At 45.6% G+C, this 16,607-nt stretch overlaps 2 protein-coding genes across 4 annotated transcripts; one reads left to right on the forward strand and one right to left on the reverse strand.

Annotated features, from left to right (window-relative positions):
• Positions 1 to 1,266: 1,266 nt before the first annotated feature.
• On the forward strand, positions 1,267 to 6,732 carry MTIF3 (mitochondrial translational initiation factor 3). Of its 2 annotated transcripts, XM_064716903.1 has the most exons (5): positions 1,267 to 1,388; positions 2,742 to 2,910; positions 3,296 to 3,759; positions 5,039 to 5,184; positions 6,455 to 6,732. In XM_064716903.1, the coding sequence occupies exons 3-5, from the start codon at positions 3,297 to 3,299 to the stop codon at positions 6,665 to 6,667; spliced, it is 822 nt and encodes a 273-aa protein (XP_064572973.1). In that variant the 5' UTR covers positions 1,267 to 1,388; positions 2,742 to 2,910; position 3,296; the 3' UTR covers positions 6,668 to 6,732. The 2 variants fall into 2 exon arrangements, with proteins under 2 accessions (XP_064572973.1, XP_064572966.1); XM_064716896.1 differs by lacking the exon at positions 2,742 to 2,910 and having other exon boundaries at positions 1,275 to 1,388.
• GTF3A (general transcription factor IIIA) lies at positions 6,678 to 11,513 on the reverse strand. Of its 2 annotated transcripts, none has more exons than XM_064716875.1 (9): positions 11,347 to 11,513; positions 11,023 to 11,123; positions 10,540 to 10,636; positions 10,263 to 10,351; positions 9,300 to 9,373; positions 7,978 to 8,061; positions 7,360 to 7,589; positions 7,207 to 7,266; positions 6,678 to 6,956 (listed from the first exon to the last, which is right to left on the reverse strand). In XM_064716875.1, the coding sequence occupies exons 1-9, from the start codon at positions 11,491 to 11,493 to the stop codon at positions 6,798 to 6,800; spliced, it is 1,041 nt and encodes a 346-aa protein (XP_064572945.1). In that variant the 5' UTR covers positions 11,494 to 11,513; the 3' UTR covers positions 6,678 to 6,797. The 2 variants fall into 2 exon arrangements, with proteins under 2 accessions (XP_064572945.1, XP_064572953.1); XM_064716883.1 differs by having other exon boundaries at positions 7,207 to 7,263; positions 11,347 to 11,508.
• Between the last annotated feature and the right edge of the window lie 5,094 nt (positions 11,514 to 16,607).

Here is a 16,607-nt window from a genome sequence, read left to right on the forward strand (position 1 = left end):
GATAGGCACGAACCCCTGGGCTCCGGAGAGAGGTCCTCAGCAAACTCCAGTGCTGTTCAGCGGCTGACTGGAGTTCCACGAATTTCAACTTCTCTTTCAAATGTTTCTGTCTCCAAACTGGACAGAGCAGCTCGCAAACCCGAGGCAGAGCCTCTCCTACCAAAGAAGGTAACAAATCCAAGCCGCCGAAACGCCTTCGGTCTGACTCACGCCGCTGCAGAGCCGCACCCGCTGCTGACCCCTGCAGCCTCGGCTGCGCCCTGCGCTGCCCGCACCCCGCTCACGGAGCCCCTGATGGGGACAGGGACAGGGGGACAGCTGTGGCACACAGCCCGGGGCTGGGCTGCATCCCCCTCTGGGGTCCCCAGCTCGGGAAGGACACGGACCTGCTGGAGCGAGTCCAGAGCAGGGACACAAAGATGCTCTGAGGGCTGGAGCGCCTCTCCTATGGAGCAGCACCTGGGGCTGCTTGTCTGGAGAAGGCTGCGGGGAAAGCTCACAGCCGCCTGCCAGTGCCTAATGGGGGCCCGTAAGAAACATGGGAACGGACTTTCTGGCAGGGCCTGTAGTGACAGGACAACGGGTCATGGTTTTAAACTAAGAGGGTAGATCTAGACTAGAGGTAAGGAAGAAGTTTTTACGAGGAAGGTGATGAAACATTGCCACAGGTTGCTCAGAGGGCTGGTGGATGCCTCATACCAGGAAACACTCAAAGTCAGGACACACAGGGCTCTGAGCAACCTGATGGAGTTGAAGACGTTCCTGCTCTCCTGCTTATTGCAGAGGATTAGAAAAGATGAGCTTTAAAAATCCTTTCCAACCCAAACCCAAATTCTATGATTCTATGCCTCAACAGACACACACAAAGCACTCAGCACCCACACAATCCCCGCTGGCAGCACGGAACGGCCCCGCAGGGATGGCCCCAGGGCACAGCGCGGAGCCTGTCCCCGCTGCGGCCCTCACACCCACGGCAGCGCAGCAAAGGCACAGCGGGACCCCACAGAGCCACGCAGGGGAACAGCAGCTCCCAACTATGGCACACAGGGAACGGGGCACGCCAGGTTCCTTGGAAACGCAGGAGCACACAGGCACACAGGGACACACGGACACAGGGACACACGGACCACGCCCGCACGGCCGCTCCCACCCTGCGCGCTCCCGCGGGCGCGCACCGGCGGAGGCGCGCTGGCGCCCACGGGCACGCGCGGGGCGGGGGCGAGAGGCGGAGGCGCGTGAGGAGGAAGAGGAAGAGGAGGAGCAGGAGGAAAAGGAAAGGGGAGAGGCGGGGCGTGCCGCAACCTCCCGGCGGCTCGGGCCGGTCCCTCGGCTGCTTCGGCGGGCCAGGGCCGGCGGTTCGGCTCCATTCGGCCCGGCCCAGCCGGCAGGTAAGAGGGGGTCACAGGCAGCCGCGGGCACGCGCAGTGACCTCCGCGACACGCAGAGCCGGGAAGGCGGACACGACAGGGCACGGTCACACACCCACGTACAGCCCTTCTTCCGTTTACGGGAGGGACACCCGCGGGATGCCGCCCCCTCCCGTGGCCGCTGCCCGGCATGGGAAGCGAGGCGGCTCCCGCGGTTCCCGGTGTGCCCGGAGCTGCCGCTCCTTGGAGCTCCCAGTCAGCGGAGTCAGGCGGCCTTGCTAACGCAAGGACGAGCGAAACGCACAAGGCGAAACACACGTGTCTTTGCCGTGCTAGGCAAAGAAAAACCCTTCCATAAAAAAGGAGTTGTTTTCTTTCAGACAGCTAAGGCTAGATTTATTAGGTTTAAACAGCGTCAGAGAATGAAGGAGGATACCAACAACACCATGTGTTTAGCAGAGCAAGGTCATAATTTCCTTAAAACAAGCTGCTGTTCCATTGTTGAAATACTGTTACTTAATTTTATAAATCAATCGCTCTCAAAGGCAAGCCAGGCTCTTCTGAATAGAAAATAAATTTAATTATGTCATTCAGTATGGAGCAGTGATGCCCAGATTGCATGATCTAGAGCTGCTTTATGAAACCATTTAAAAAAATAAGGACATCATGGCTTTTTTGTAGCTGTACTGATGATGCACAAAGATACTTGTGTGTTGACAGTGGGTGTTCAGTCATAGGGCTGTTGTCACAGCCAGACAAAAAGCTGTTTTTACTGGGCAGAGGCAGAGCCCAGGGCAGGAAGGGAAGGTAGCTCTACCAGCTGGTTTTAGGCTGCTGTGGAAATCATGTTACTACTCTTCCTGTGCCTGTGGCCAGCTTGAGTTCTGGATCTAGGTTGCAAACAGCTGTTATCAGACTGCTCTGTTCATGAACTCTGGCTCCTTCTTCAAGTGGTTTGTATGGACATTGTCCCTGCTGAGGTATGATATCCATCCCAGGCTCCAGACTTTTCAGACTGTTTATTCACAGGCAAGTCATTTTACTTGTTCCTGTGCCAACACTGCTTAGAATTTTAAATAGCTTTTTATCCTTGCTGATGGTTTACACCTTTTCCATGTGCATGTATGCACATGGATGCATGTTTACACCATGTCATATATGTGTGTGTGTGTATGTGTATGCATGCATGTATTTATAGAGCAGAGTCACATTCCCTCCTGGGCAAAAAAGGTCTCACTCTTGCCAACTCCTCTGGTATGATGTTTGGTTTCCTGCATCATCCTTGGCTTTTCCTGTAATTGCTGCCTTTTAAACAAAAAAAAAAAAAAAGGAAAACTGCAGAGAATACTCACAGTTTGCTCTTTATTTCCAAAGTTTTTTGCAGCTGTTAGAAAATGGATGATTTCTGAAGGTCTGAACAAAATGCAAATAATGGGCAGCTGCAGCAGAATTGCCAGGGGGATTTCATGAACCGGGGAAGAATGGGAAAAAATCCAATGGAAGAAATGTCTCAAAGATGAGTTTCAGTAGTCTTCAAGCACGGGTATATTTTGAAGCATGTTTGAAAGTTTATAGCTTCGTGAGTACCATGTCAGGATAGATGCCTGTAACTATTGAGATTAAAATTTGAAAGTGAGAAGAAGGGAACTAGAAGTATTGGATTCTTTAAAGGAGTTCAGGCTCAGATTTTAAGACACAGAAGGTAACATCAACGCATACATTTTGCTCCTTTGTCAGATTGTCTCTCTGGGTTAAATCCCTTTGTTACTGTAAAATGACTGTTGATTGATGATTCTGTATAGTAGTACCATGTATCATTTTAAAAGAGTAGTTACAAACACTAGGATTTACTGAACTGGAGTCAAGTCTTTCTAATATAACTAGAAGAATCTGATCGATGGGGTAACTTGTTTTTTCTTCTTCCTCAGGATGACTGCCTTGTGTACAATGAAATATTTATGTCAAGCGGCCAGAAATGAGAGCAGATATGCAAAAAGGTTCTTTGGTACTCTTCTGCCACAGACAGCACAAAAGTGGCTCTTTTCTCCATTCTGGATAGTGGTACCTGACCCTAGGAAGTCAGCTGTATTTGAGCTTACTCACCCATATTGTACAGGTGAAAAATCTCACGCACAACCAAAAAGTAAAGCGGCATTTGGAAGCGTTGGGCGAAGAATTCCCTATCGTATTTTGCACGTAATCAACCAGGATGGGGAGAGCTTAGGAAACATGCACCGAGCAGAGGCACTCAGACTTATGGATGAGCATGGCCTGAAACTGGTTCTGCTTCAGGAGAACGTAGAACCTCCAGTTTACAGACTGATGACTGGGCAGCAGATTCATGAAGAGCAGCTTAAACGTGCAGAGAAGAAAAAAGCAAGTCCAAAGCAAGGTATGTGCACTGTAAACACGACAATGCTGAGGACTTTGAAAAATGCTGCATTAAAAGTGGTTTCAACAGATTAAATCCTCTTACTTGTATTTGTGTAAATCCAAAGCAATGTCAGTGCAGTCCAGGCTATTAAGGATTTGCAGTGGTGAAAATAAAATTTTGGATTAGTCCAGTCTTCCACAGAGAAGCCTTCTATTGCCCTCCTAGGATTTGCTATTTTGACATCTGCTGACTTGTTAAAAAAATATCTTTATGTGAGTGAATATAACTAGGCACTGGTTCCGTGAGTCTCAGTGAATTTCTGTTCTTTTACTAAGGCATAGAGTGACAGGCAGTTTTTACAAACTAAGGACCAGATACACCAGCATAATTATATAGTTTGTCACAAGTAGTCATGAAACACTCTCTTCCTCATTTGCTGCTAGGAAGACAGAGTCTGGAGCCCTGTCTTGTACAGAGTAAGAGAACTTTTTCAGTATTTAACACTTTTCAGTTTGGTTTGTTTGTTTTTGTTGTTTTTTTTTTCATTAGGACCACCCGCTCCAGAAGTTTAATAAACTGAGTTTGGCAAAGAGGTTTTAGAAAAGGCACGTGACCTTGTATCCTCTCATATCCTCAGGCTAATGAAGATAGCTGTGCTTTGGGTACAGTCTTGAGGAGAATATTATTGTGATAGTGAGTTGCTCTGTTCAAGAAACCACAAAAATATTATTCAGATAGTAACTGCTTTAGAGAAACTTGAAGGGGGAAGAGACAGTAGATATCATCATATGTATATTTTGTTCAAATATATTACAAGGCATTGCCCTACTTCCGGTTGAATATTGCACTCACCATTCAATAAAATGGCCTGGAGATGAAGGGCTGTCTAACATCAGCACTTTTACCTTCAGCTGTCCTATGTGCTGAACACAGGAATTTGCACACTAAGTCCTTAATTCCAGATCCAATGCTTACCTGTTTGTTAGACCTACATTGTGGATCATATGAACAAGACTATAATTAAAAATACCTTAAGCCTTCTGACCCTGAGAGATTTTCCCTGTGTGCCTCAAACATGCACTCAGTCTCCCATTTGGGGCAGTGAGTGTGAGAACATCAAGTTGCCAGCCTCTCAGGTGAGAGTGGTGCATGCTGAGACAGCGAGATCAGGATGCTCTGAGAAAGCAGTGTGGGAGAAGGGAGTCAAGCACACAAAGCACCATAAGCTGATAAAAGAGAGCAACTAGTATGGGTTTGTCAAATGTTAAGCCAACAGTTTCAGTTCTCTTTTAAACAGGGGTGGTGCAGAAGGAGTTGTCCTTTTCTTCAGCTATTGCCAAGAACGACTTAGAGACCAAGACTAAACAGATAGCACAGTGGATTGACAAGAGGCACCATGTGAAGGTTACCATCCGGCAAGCCAAAGGCAGTAGTACAGACATGGTGAGTGCACTCCTGCAAGTGGGACCAGTCAGTGTCATCAAACAGCTGCAGCTGTACTGACCTTCCTTACTGGGTACTGCCACAGTTGTTAGTATCTCAGGGGAGATCTAGGTCCCCTGCAAGTAATGGCTGCCTGTCTTAAGCTGCTCCTCTTCAAACACTGGTAAAGAAAAGTAGTTCCAGAGAGACAGTTCAAATGCCATGCTTCCTTAACAATCCAGCTGCAGTACTGGCTTGGACAGCAGAGTCTAAGCAGCTCCTACTCCTATGCAGCACCACCCTATTAGTGGGGCCAGTGAAATTTTCTGATCTATGGCTTTAGCCAGTTCACCCACTCTGAAAACTTTAAGAGTCTGATTTAAAAAGAAAAAGTCTGTATTTTAGCTGGATTATTTCACCACCAGTTCTTCTGCAGCTGCATTGATGCAACTTTGGCTAAGGTTAGTTGTCCATTCCTACATAAAAAGCTATTGGAATGGTGTTCCAAGACTAGCAAAGTGAAAATCACTAAAAATGTTAAGCAACTGATGGCAACTTCCCAGTATAATTACAGGGCCTTGAGACTTCATTGTCATTCACAAAAATGGATTTTTGATAAATATTCTGTGTAAGACTATTTTTTTCTCCTAGTGAATTAGGTGTTCTTGACGATTGTCTCAACTAAATTGCTGGGGAAAACTGTGATATCACTTCATCCAAAAAGAACATAACTTTTTATAGGAAGGTAAATTTACAGGGAGGGAGTAACAGGAAAACCTGATGATGGGAGGGAACAGAACATTTCATGACATAGTCCTGATTTACATTGTCCTTGAAGCCTTAATAATGAGGTTAGGAATTTGGTGTGTTACATGAATGCACTGTTACTCAGTTCAATACCACCAGGTCCTGCTGACCTTTGGACAATACCTTAAGAAAAAAGCCTCATATAATAATATATCTGAATCTAGAGGCAGAGGAGGGTGGAGAGGAGTCAGATGCAGACCACTCCAATGTTCACCCTTACAGAGCAAAACCCTGTGAGTCAGCAGTGCAGCCTAAATGTTAGGAAATGGCTGAATCCCCCTCTAGTGACTTGCCTAAACCTACTTATGAGTAAAGAAGTTAGGAAAGGACAAGCTAAAGTGCTCAAACTAGGACTAGCAACTAGCTTGGTTCAGCTAATAGCTAAACTAAGCAGATCATGTTATTACAGAGCAGCTTGAAATATTTTTCTACCTGTATTTGTGCATTCATTTAGTTCCATTTTCATTTTTCTCCTCTTTTTTAGTTCATGCTTTTTGATCAAATTTTGGAGACTGTGTCTGAGAAAGCAACTTACCTTTCCAAGCCAAAAGTTGCTAGAGAAGGAGTGAGTACCTGCATTTTCAGGCATATGTCTGACAAAGAGTTGAAAGAACACCAGAAGATGGAAATCAAGAAAAACAATACAGTAAAGAAAGATGAAAACCAAGATCTGAAGTCAAATGAGTTGCATCAGTGACCTTCTGAAGCAGTGTAAACAATATATATTTATTTAAAAAATAAAATTTTAAAAAATTAACTTTAGATAAAGTTATTGCTGAGCTTTACATTGGTCATTCCATGAAGAACACTGTCTCGGTTAACCTTTGCTACAGAGTCCGAATTTCAACAGCTGGTATTCCATTTTCCACGAGCTTATCTGCTGTCTTGCTTTCCACCACAACCTCATCCTTTCCTGGCTGTGTTTTGGGAGGAATGTAGCCACTGAGACGAGAGGCTAAGCTCCTCTTGGGACGAGAACGCTTTGCCTGGCAGAAATAGATCCAGAATTAGTAAACTTAACAGACCTGTGGAGCAAAGACTACTATTGTGGTGGGGGAAAACATAACGTAGAGGCCAGGACTGCATTAGCTAGAGGAGCTTCATAAATTAAGAATCTCACAAATGACCAACATATTTGACCTGTTTTCCTGCTTGAAGTCAGATTATAAAACAGGTAAAGTTTTCCTTTCCCTCCTCTGCAGTGACAGGGTAAGACTTTTCAAGAGTGTAACTTACTTTCAAGTTCAGCTTTCTCTTTTCAGGATCATGTACAACTGCATGTCTTGCTAGGCTCTGCTACAGTTACAAAGAGCAGGAGGGAAAAAAAAGAATTAAGTTTATAATTTCAGATAATGAGATTCAGATCAGAGGAGTGAAAAAAAAACATACCTTCATTGCAAACACTTTTCCACAGCCTGGATAATCACAAGAGAATGGTTTTTTCTCCTCATGAAAAGAGAGGATATGGCTTTGAAGGTTAAATAAAGTTGTGTACGTTCTTCCACATCCTTCTCTGGGGCAGCGACAGACTTCCCTCTCCACAGCATGTGTCTTTTGATGCTGCTTGAGGTAATCCTTCCGTTTAAAAGTTTTGTTACATTCACTGCAGACTATTGGCTCTGAGTGGGGGAAAGAAAGGCAGACTATAAATAAACAACTTCTTACAGCAGCTCAGAATCAAACCCTGGTGGTCTACTAGAACAGTGCTAAAATCAACACAAAATGCAAGGAACTTAGAGACTTCAGGAGGATAATGCAGTAGGAATTATCCAGATCTGAAATCCTACATAAAACAGTATTCTGTTAACTGAATCACAAACCTAAGTTAGTATACTGAGCAGCATTTTCATCAAAGGTCTGGCTGGATTGACAGCCACTTCTCCAATAAAGTTAGTAAACAAGTCTGGGACATGCTGACAACCTGATGAAATGAGTACAGCAAGGACTCCAGATTAGAAGTTGGTTTCCTATTTGCATCATAAGTTTACTAATGCATTTGGAATTTACCTGCATGACTGACTTTATTATGTTTCAGAAGCTCTGTCCAAGTTTTTCCAATATATGAGCAGTTTTCCTTCTTGCATGCATAGCCTGTTGAATAGAACAAATGTTTACAATCACAGAGGGTCTCGCAAACAGTCCAGTTTTACAAGGGGGAACTCCACTTCCAGCATTTGAAAATTAAAAGCCAGTTCTTCCTTATCTCTTCCCATATTGCACAGGAGTGGGATAAGAGACAATAAACAATCAACACAAATTAGAACCAAAGAAAATCCTAGCAATTTTATGTAAGAAATCTTATATCACTGACACCAGTTGTCCAGAGAGGCTGGGGAAGCCCGAGCCCTGCAACCATTCAACACCACTGGACGTGGTCCTCAACAACCTGGTCTAACTGTCCCCACCTTGAGCAGGGAGCTGGACAAGGTGACTGATCCTTTCTTCCTTTCTGACCTAAATGATTTTGTGAAACTCTCTCTCCTTGCTTCAGTAAAGCTACTTCCTCCCAGCCACACACTTTCTCTCAAATAGATGGAGTAACTAGTAATATATATTACTTCTATATAAATATTTGTCCTGCATATTATGAAGAAATACTGACCATACAGTAGTATTCCAGAGTCTAAAGAGATTCTACCATTCTATCAGGCAGGAACCACAGAAAGTCAACACTATTTAAATCCCAGGACTGCAATGCTCAAAAACCTATGAACAAGTCCTTGTCTGAAGAAAAGGGAATCACAGTACAAATCACAGCACAAATCACAGCCTTCTGGGTACTCTTCCTAGTCTGTTGGGTTGATTTGATTTGATTTTGGTTTTTTCCTATCACTGGAAAGCTGGTTATCTGTCAGTGAAAGAATGGACAGGAGGGCAGCAGGATTAGCTCAACCGTACATGGCCACATTCTGATGATTTCACTTAAAAGCCTCTCACATAGGTTCATTAATAACTAAAAATACACATGCTCTGCCAAGGCTCCATAGGAAATTTGTGGCAGAATTGGCAACTGATCCTAAGCTCTGGACATCTAGGCTAATGCCTTTACCACCAGCCCATTTCCAAAAGATGGATTATCTTCAAGGAAGCACCTCAGGAGAAGAAGTAACTGAAGGAATCCTGAGCTCTGCTCAGACTGCCACAAACACATATAACTGAACACTGCAATGCCCTGCAGTTATATTCCACTTTACAATTCAAAATGGGTGTCTTGTCTTGTCTGGATCTAGGCCAGAACACTTGGAGATTGCCATACATCCATGCACACTCTGCACTGGAAGCAGTTCTTCCTTTGCTGAAACATAACCTTAAAAAGAAAAAAGTTTTACCTTCATGTATCTTCTCATGCCGCTTTAGTCGACTTGGAGTAGAGAAACTCTTTCCACATCCTTCTTTATTACACCTAGGTACAAAATAGCAGTAGTTTCATTTCTTTCACCGTATCTACAATTTTTTTGTTAAGTCAAGGACAATTAAAATTAACAAAATAATTCAAGTTTCCCCTCACCTACAAAATGAATGTGTCCCTCAACCTTGTAAAAGTAAATTCCATAATAGTTTTTCAATAGACTTGGATGACTTTGAGAGTTAGAACTATAGTATGATTTCCAAATATACAGCAAGTTGAGCTTTAGCTGAAGAGTCAAGCCTTGTATCATCTCCACACAGCAGGCTCTTCAAATATAGAAGAACAGAAAGTGGAAAGTTTAAGGGGTTTGTGCAGAACCAGCAGACCACTGACATTTTTGGCTGTCATCCAACCACAGTAGTGCATTTCACTGAAGTGTAATGAACACTCATGTTAAGTGTGACCCACTTGTAAGAAATACAAGACTGAACTTTGCTTTTAGCAGATCCATGGTGTTACCCAAATGGAGCCACAATGCACAGTTTCCAAGATTAATGTCCAAGTCTGTCCTCTTCTTCTACATACTACTCACTACTCAATGTCAGGTCACTGCTTCTTACTGGGGAATAAAGGTAGCTGCATTTTTCATTACTGTGCAGGCTCTTATGGCTGTATGTCAAACTATGAACTAAAACCTGGGGGGCGGGGGAGTGTTGTGTTATTTTTTATAAAACTGCTGGAATGATGAAGTTACAGAGCACCAAGACTGTTGCTCAAAACAGACCACTGAGAAAAGGACTAGTACAAGAAATATACTTGCAGCCCTGACTACAAACTGATTTCTTTATTTTACTGCCACATCAATGAAAAGGCTGAGAAAATGCACCTATTTTCATCTACAGTATTTAAGTGTTAAAGTTCAGTATGAAAATTATCCACGTACTTGAAGGGAGGTTCATTGGTGTGATGACATTGATGAACTTTAAGTTGCTGATGCTTCTTGAAAGACTTGTTACAGCCTTCAAAGTCACACTATTGAGGAAATTAAGTTTTGATTAGAGGCCAAATAATGACTGTTCAGTTCACATCTTTGCTGAAATCCCAGTTATGGTATTTGAACTTACACAAGTACCACATAATAGCAAGTTGATGTATTTCACCAGATACACAAGAAAGAGCTTGTTTAGCCTCCACTGTACAGTGCAAAGGCAATTACTCACCACATATTGCTTTTGCTGATTCTGATGCTTGCGCTCAATGTGCTTCTTCATGTTTGATTTTGTTCCAAATTTTGCATTGCACCCATCGGTTGTGCACCTGCAAATGAACTGCATTTTCTATTACTGCTGTCAGTGACTTGTTCCCTAGGCAGATACAGAAATCATCGTACAAGAACAACACACTGAAGAATTACTGAAACTCACAACTCAAATATAGAAGTTTGCTTTGAAGACACTAAAAGCCAGAGACTAAGTTAGCCTTTTAATAATGTATTCTTGGGGAGATCTGCCCACTTCTTTAAGCATCTTTGTTACAGATCACTACCAGAACAGGAAGTTTGATCCCACCCCGTGTACACACTGTTGTACCTGTCAGTGCCCATGACACCAAAGGCACGCATGCTCTCTACCCCTGCCCTGTTTTAACTTCCTTTCCTTACAAAAACCGCATTTCAGCTTAAGAAGTAAAAACTTGGGCCTTACTCGAACGGCTTTTCCCCGGTGTGCGTGAGGAGGTGTCGGGCGCGGTGGAAGTCCCTCGTGAACCCTTTGCCGCAGCCTTCATAATCGCAAACATACGGCCTCTGAAAGAGAGCAGCAGTGGGCAAACCCACCCCCTCGGGGAGGCCATCCTGCCGTCAGAAGCATGCCCGGCCGCGCCCGGCCCGGCCACAGCGCGCAGCCCTCGGGTGTGGCGGCAGCCCCGAGCAGGAGAAGCGGCCAGCCCGGTGCCCCGCGGGGTCCCAGCGCGGCGCCCACGCCTCGCTCACACAGATCCCTCCTTCCCTCCCAGCCGGCGGGGCTCACCTCGCCCGTGTGCCGGCAGAGGTGGGCGGACAGCCGCCAGGCCTTGTTGAAAGCGGCGTCGCAGCCGGGGAAGGAGCAGATGTAGGAAGGGAGGAGCGCGCTCCCGCCGCTCCCGTCCCCGCCGCTGTCCCCCAGCGCGCCGGCCATGCCGCAGGGCACGTGACCGCGCGGGTGGGCGGGGCGGCGGCGGCGCGTGCTCGATGGGGAGGGCGCGCGCGGGGGGCCGAGGGCCGGGCTCGGTGCCTGAGGGGCTCTAGGGGCGCGGCGGAGCCTTTCCTGTGGCTGTGTGCTGGGAGCCCCCGCACAGGATCACAGAATGTCCTGACATGGAAGGGACTCGCAAGCATCTGTACAACACCATCCCGAAGAGTCACACCATGGGCCTGAGAGTGATGTCCAAATGCTCCTTGAGCTCTGTCAGGCTGGTGTTGTGACCACTTCCCTGGGGAGCCTGTGCCAGTGCCCAGCCACCCTCTGGGTGAAGAACCTACTTCTAATATCCAACCTAAACCTCCCCTGACACAACCTCAGACCATTCCTTCGGGTCCTGTCACTGGCACCGGAGAGAAAGGGATCAGTGTCTGCCCCTCTCTTCTCCTCATGAGGAAGCTGTAACTGCAATGAGCTCTGCCCACAGTGTCCTCCAGCCTGAGCAGACCGATGGCTGAAGAGCAGCTCCTCACACAGCTTCTCCACACCCTTCACCATCCTTGTTGCCCTCCCTTGGATGTTCTCTGACAGTTTAATATCTTTCTTGTATTATGGCACACAGAACTGCCCCCAGCGCTGGAGGTGAGGCCTCCCCAGAGCGGAGCAGGACAATCCCCTCCCTTGCACGGCCGGCCATGCTGTGCCTGATGCCCCCCAGGACACGGGGGCCCTCCTGGCTGCCAGGGCACTGCTGACTCTTGTTCAACTTGTCATTGACCAGGACCCTCAGTCCTGTTCCTTGCCACTGCTTTCCAGCATCTCATTCCCCAGACTGTATGAGCACCCAGGGTTGCCCTGTCCCAGATGCAGAATCCAGCACATGGCAGAAGAGATCCAGTCACACAGAGATTCACATGTCTAATTCTGTGCCCCTTGTACACATAACAACCCTCCTGCAGTTTTAGATACATAGGGGCTCTGCTGCCTCCCTGAAAAGCATTTCATGGCTTTTGCAAAAGGCAAAAGTCCTGGAACAAAGGCTCTCTGAGCAGGTTTGGATTGGCTCCCTGCCTTGCCTGAGGTTGAGTCTGCATGATGCTGGTCAGCCTCTGGTCCAGACCAGATCTCATGGACTCTGACATCAGCCTCTGCTGCATGCTGCTTATCACCTGCCCCAAAATTCAGATGTTTTCAGCCTGGGTTTTTTGGGATCCTGTGGCAGATGACCTTCACCCTGGCCTGTGGTCCTGCTGTGTCCCCAGGCCACCTGAGGGCACAGCTAGAGGAAGAGGACCTGAGGCTAAGGTGAGTTGAGGGTCTGTGATATCTTGCCTAGCACATTCCTGGTACAGACTTGGAGCTGAGGGAACTGGGATTGTTTAGTCTGGGGAAAAGGAGGCACAGGGGGGACATTATAGCTCTCTACAACTGCCTGAAAGGAGTTTGTAGCCAGATAGGGGTAGGCCTCTCTCTTCTCCCAGGTAACTAGTGACAGGACCAGAGGAAATGGCCTCAAGTTGTGCCATGTGGGAGATTAGATTGTATATTAGGAAAAAAATTTCAAGAAATGGTTGTCAGGCATTGGAACAGGTTGCCCAGGGAGAAGATGGTTGAGTCACCATCCCTGAAGGTATTTAAACGATGTACAGATGTGGTACTTGGGGAAATTATTTAAAGGTAGACTTGGCAGTGCCAGATTCCTGGTTGGACTCAATGTTCTTAAAGGTCTTTTACAACCTAAATGATTCTATGAACACATCATCTGCCCTGTTTTGCTCTCTTTGAGTTGTCACACAAGCTTTATTTTAGGTGACATCCTCCATCTGCTGCAATTCTCCCCACAGAGTGAGTGTGAGGAACGGGGTAAGAAAGCTGGAATATGACTGTGACAAGGGAACCATCCGGTGGGGAAAAAATTCCCAATCCTTCTTCCTTGTTTGTGTCCTCAGAGCTGTAAAGCCTGAGCAGATGGCAGTGCTTGGGGCGGGCTGGGGAACTGGGGGAGGAAAGACAGAGGGAATAAGGGTCAGGAATCTAGTGTATGGGGACTGGAGGAGGGAAGGGATGCATGAAATCAGGTGGCAGGAGTGCCAAAGGATGGGGAACCTAATGGCTGTGCACTGCACATTGCAGGGAGTGAAGATGCTGGGCAGAGGGAGCAGATCCCCAAGGCCCCGGGGGAAGTCTCTTATCTCACTCATCTGTTGCACGATTAAGGGGAGGGCTGAATCAGTCGAACCATCAAGAAGCAATGGCAAGAAATCTGCTTCTTTTCAGCGGGGAAGTCAGTCTGAAAAGATCTCAGCTTCTAACAAATACTAACCAAAATACATGAAAGAAAATGTTGCTGTGGGTTTGGGTTTTTTTTGGTCTGGGAATTGCAATAAAAAACCAACCAGAAAGTTAGAAAAGGTGTTCCTTTTTTGAGAACATTTTTTTTCCTTTCGTGTGAAAACATGATATTGCTTCAGGCCGCTCTAAAACAGGTGAGGAAATAGCATGCAAGGCAGAAAACTTTAGAAATCTTGCTATTGGCTATACAGAGAACAAACATTCTTCACATTGGATTTTGTGCTATGCAATGCCACTTTGAGATTCTAGCAGAGTCCTCTGGGAATTTTAATCCAGTTTTGGAAATACGTAGATGGTGGGCGACTCAAGGCCGGAGGGCTTCTCGTTGTGTTGTATTTTTGATGTCTCCTGACTTGACTGTGAGAGGGAGGATTTTGAGGAGTCCTCTAGGAGAGCTAGAGCTAGAAAGAGAGTGGGTTGCCTTTCAGATTTGCTGTTATATTTTCCCACTGTAGGAGGTGAAAGGTAAACCTGCTAAGAGGTAGACATATGCAAGGGAGAAAAATTAAATCTGAAGATAAACATTTCCAGAGCAAGGTCCACACTGCAGCTGATAAATTTTAATAATCTGTAAACTGAAAAGGAGCAAAAACTCAGAAAAATGAGGCAGTTCATTCCCTTAAAAAAAGAACAACACAGAACACCTTCCCACACATGTAAAACTGCCACAGGATAGTAAATCCCTCGGACTCTGATTGAAATTATTTCTTTAAGCTGCGAGGATGTACTCAGAATTAAGTATCAATCAGGGAAAGGCTTCACACAGTGCTGTGAATACTCATATCCCTCTGAAGAACTGCTGAGGTGAATGGGCCACATATCATTTTCTAGCAAATGCTGTTTCATTTTCCCATCCCACCATTCTGCTATAAGCAGTGATATTTATCTCATCTCCAAGGTAAAGTTGCTTCTCTTTGTGCAGCACAGTTAAGTCAAAAGATCTTATGTTTATGAGCATTACACAGAAGTTATTTGAATGTATATTAAAATTAAGATAAATATGTTTAAATGTGCATCCATAGTAGCTCTGTGATTGCAGAAATTATTCCCCTGTGTGAGAAACTTTGGAAATGGAAAGATTACTTCTTTCTCTAGACTTGTTGCAAGCTGAATATTGTTTACTTGAGGCACCATATCTAAAGGTCTCTTGGCATGGTCCAGTGGCAGTGGGATGCAGAGAGACTGTGATTTAAGAATGACACTAACTACTATTTATGTGTTCTGAGATGGTCCCTGAGATGGTTTTGTGACCCTGACTGCATTGGTGGTTCAACAATCCTGCAATAAGACCAGACACATGTCTAAAAAATAAAAGGCCTTTCTACTTTCCAGAGTAAGGGGGAAAATTGTGATGAAGTTAGCAAGAGTTGTCAGGAAACTTCCTGCAGTTTTTGGAGAAGTCCCTCAGTTATGCATGGTGAACTGTCATGTGTAAGGTAGGACAGAAGTAAAACATAGCAAAGAAGTAGTTTTAGCTTTTTTAATAGAGGTGAATCTACAAATGTGGGTGAAAAAAACAGGGGTTGGAAGAAGGGTCCTTGTGGATGGTTACCCATACTAAGAAGGATCAGCCCAGGCACACCAGAAGTACTTTCTTTGTCTACTGTGTTACTGCCATAATCTTTTCTGCCAGTTTGCCCTGCTCCAGTCCATCTGCAAGGCTGTATGGACCCCAACTCTCTTTTCCTCCTCACAACAATAATTTTATTTTTTCCTTCTCCAAGTGTGGGCTTGGTCTCCCTTTTTTCCTAGATCACAAGGCTGCCACACAGCCAAGGGAGCGTAGAATGAAGTACATGTGAATTATGCAACCTGGATGCCAGAGGTGAACTGCAGTCAGGATAATGTTTTCTTCATGGCTCTGTTTACTGAATTATAGCTGCCTTGTAATGGTGCCAGTGTCCTCAGGAGCCCTTTCTAGGGATTTCTGGGAATCACAAAAACATGTTAGGATGAGGATGGAGTTAATCAGTTGGGCTTTCCTGCTGCTATATTCAGCCCAGCAAGCCGCCTCTGACAGATGTTTCTGCTTTTAGGCCACAAGGAATGTTATTGACTGGCTTTCCCTGTGTTCAAGAAGCATGTAAAGCTATCAAAGGCTTGTTTTCCATAAGAGCATTTTCTTGTCAGGTGATGTTTTTCTATCTCAGGCACAGTGGATTTTAATGAATTTCTCAATAGACTGATTCCCTGAAGAGAAGAAGCAGAGGAAATCTGCATTAGTTGATTTTTCCTCCTGTTTCTGGGAAGCATGGGATGTAAGCAATGGTGAAGTTGTACAGCAGAGCTGTGGGGAGCAGCACACAGAGCCCTCTGCTGCTCATCAACCCTCCTGTTGACTATCCTGACCCACTTAGTTTGAATAAAATTTTCTGTATGTCATACAAAGCAAATTAGAGCCAAGTCCCAGGTGTTCTTTACACTGTTTGAGGCCAGTCAGTTCATAGTACTGCCTGGGTCCTGGATCTCTACCAACCTCCTAGAACTTTCATGAAAAGAAGGGAAAAACCTGACTCCCTAATTTCATTCCCCATGAGCTCTTTCTGGGTGGGATGGGGGAAAGGAGGACTTGGGCACAACCCCTCCATGGGCTGTGAGATAATGGAGGGTCCCTCTTCTGAAAAACACATCTTTTCACCCCATTCCTGCATTCACCCTGGAGGATTTGTTTACCCATACGTTCAGCTCACCAGCCATTGGACAGGATAAGACAAGACCAGGTTAAGACAGAATGGCCCCAGTTCATGTTTTCCCCATGG

This window comes from Zonotrichia leucophrys, chromosome 1, assembly GCF_028769735.1.
Source record: "Zonotrichia leucophrys gambelii isolate GWCS_2022_RI chromosome 1, RI_Zleu_2.0, whole genome shotgun sequence".
NCBI classification, from domain to species: domain Eukaryota; kingdom Metazoa; phylum Chordata; class Aves; order Passeriformes; family Passerellidae; genus Zonotrichia; species Zonotrichia leucophrys.

Coding starts and splice junctions, on each gene's coding strand:
- MTIF3 (XM_064716903.1), top strand. CDS start 3,297: ATGACTGCCTTGTGTACAATGAAATATTTATGTCAAGCGGCCAGAAAT. Junction 3,760..5,038: donor AAAAGCAAGTCCAAAGCAAG/GTATGTGCACTG, acceptor TCTTTTAAACAG/GGGTGGTGCAGAAGGAGTTG. Junction 5,185..6,454: donor AAGGCAGTAGTACAGACATG/GTGAGTGCACTC, acceptor CCTCTTTTTTAG/TTCATGCTTTTTGATCAAAT.
- GTF3A (XM_064716875.1), bottom strand. CDS start 11,493: ATGGCCGGCGCGCTGGGGGACAGCGGCGGGGACGGGAGCGGCGGGAGC. Junction 9,374..10,262: donor ACCAATGAACCTCCCTTCAA/GTACGTGGATAA, acceptor TTTTGTACCTAG/GTGTAATAAAGAAGGATGTG. Junction 8,062..9,299: donor GCATGAGAAGATACATGAAG/GTAAAACTTTTT, acceptor TCTATTCAACAG/GCTATGCATGCAAGAAGGAA.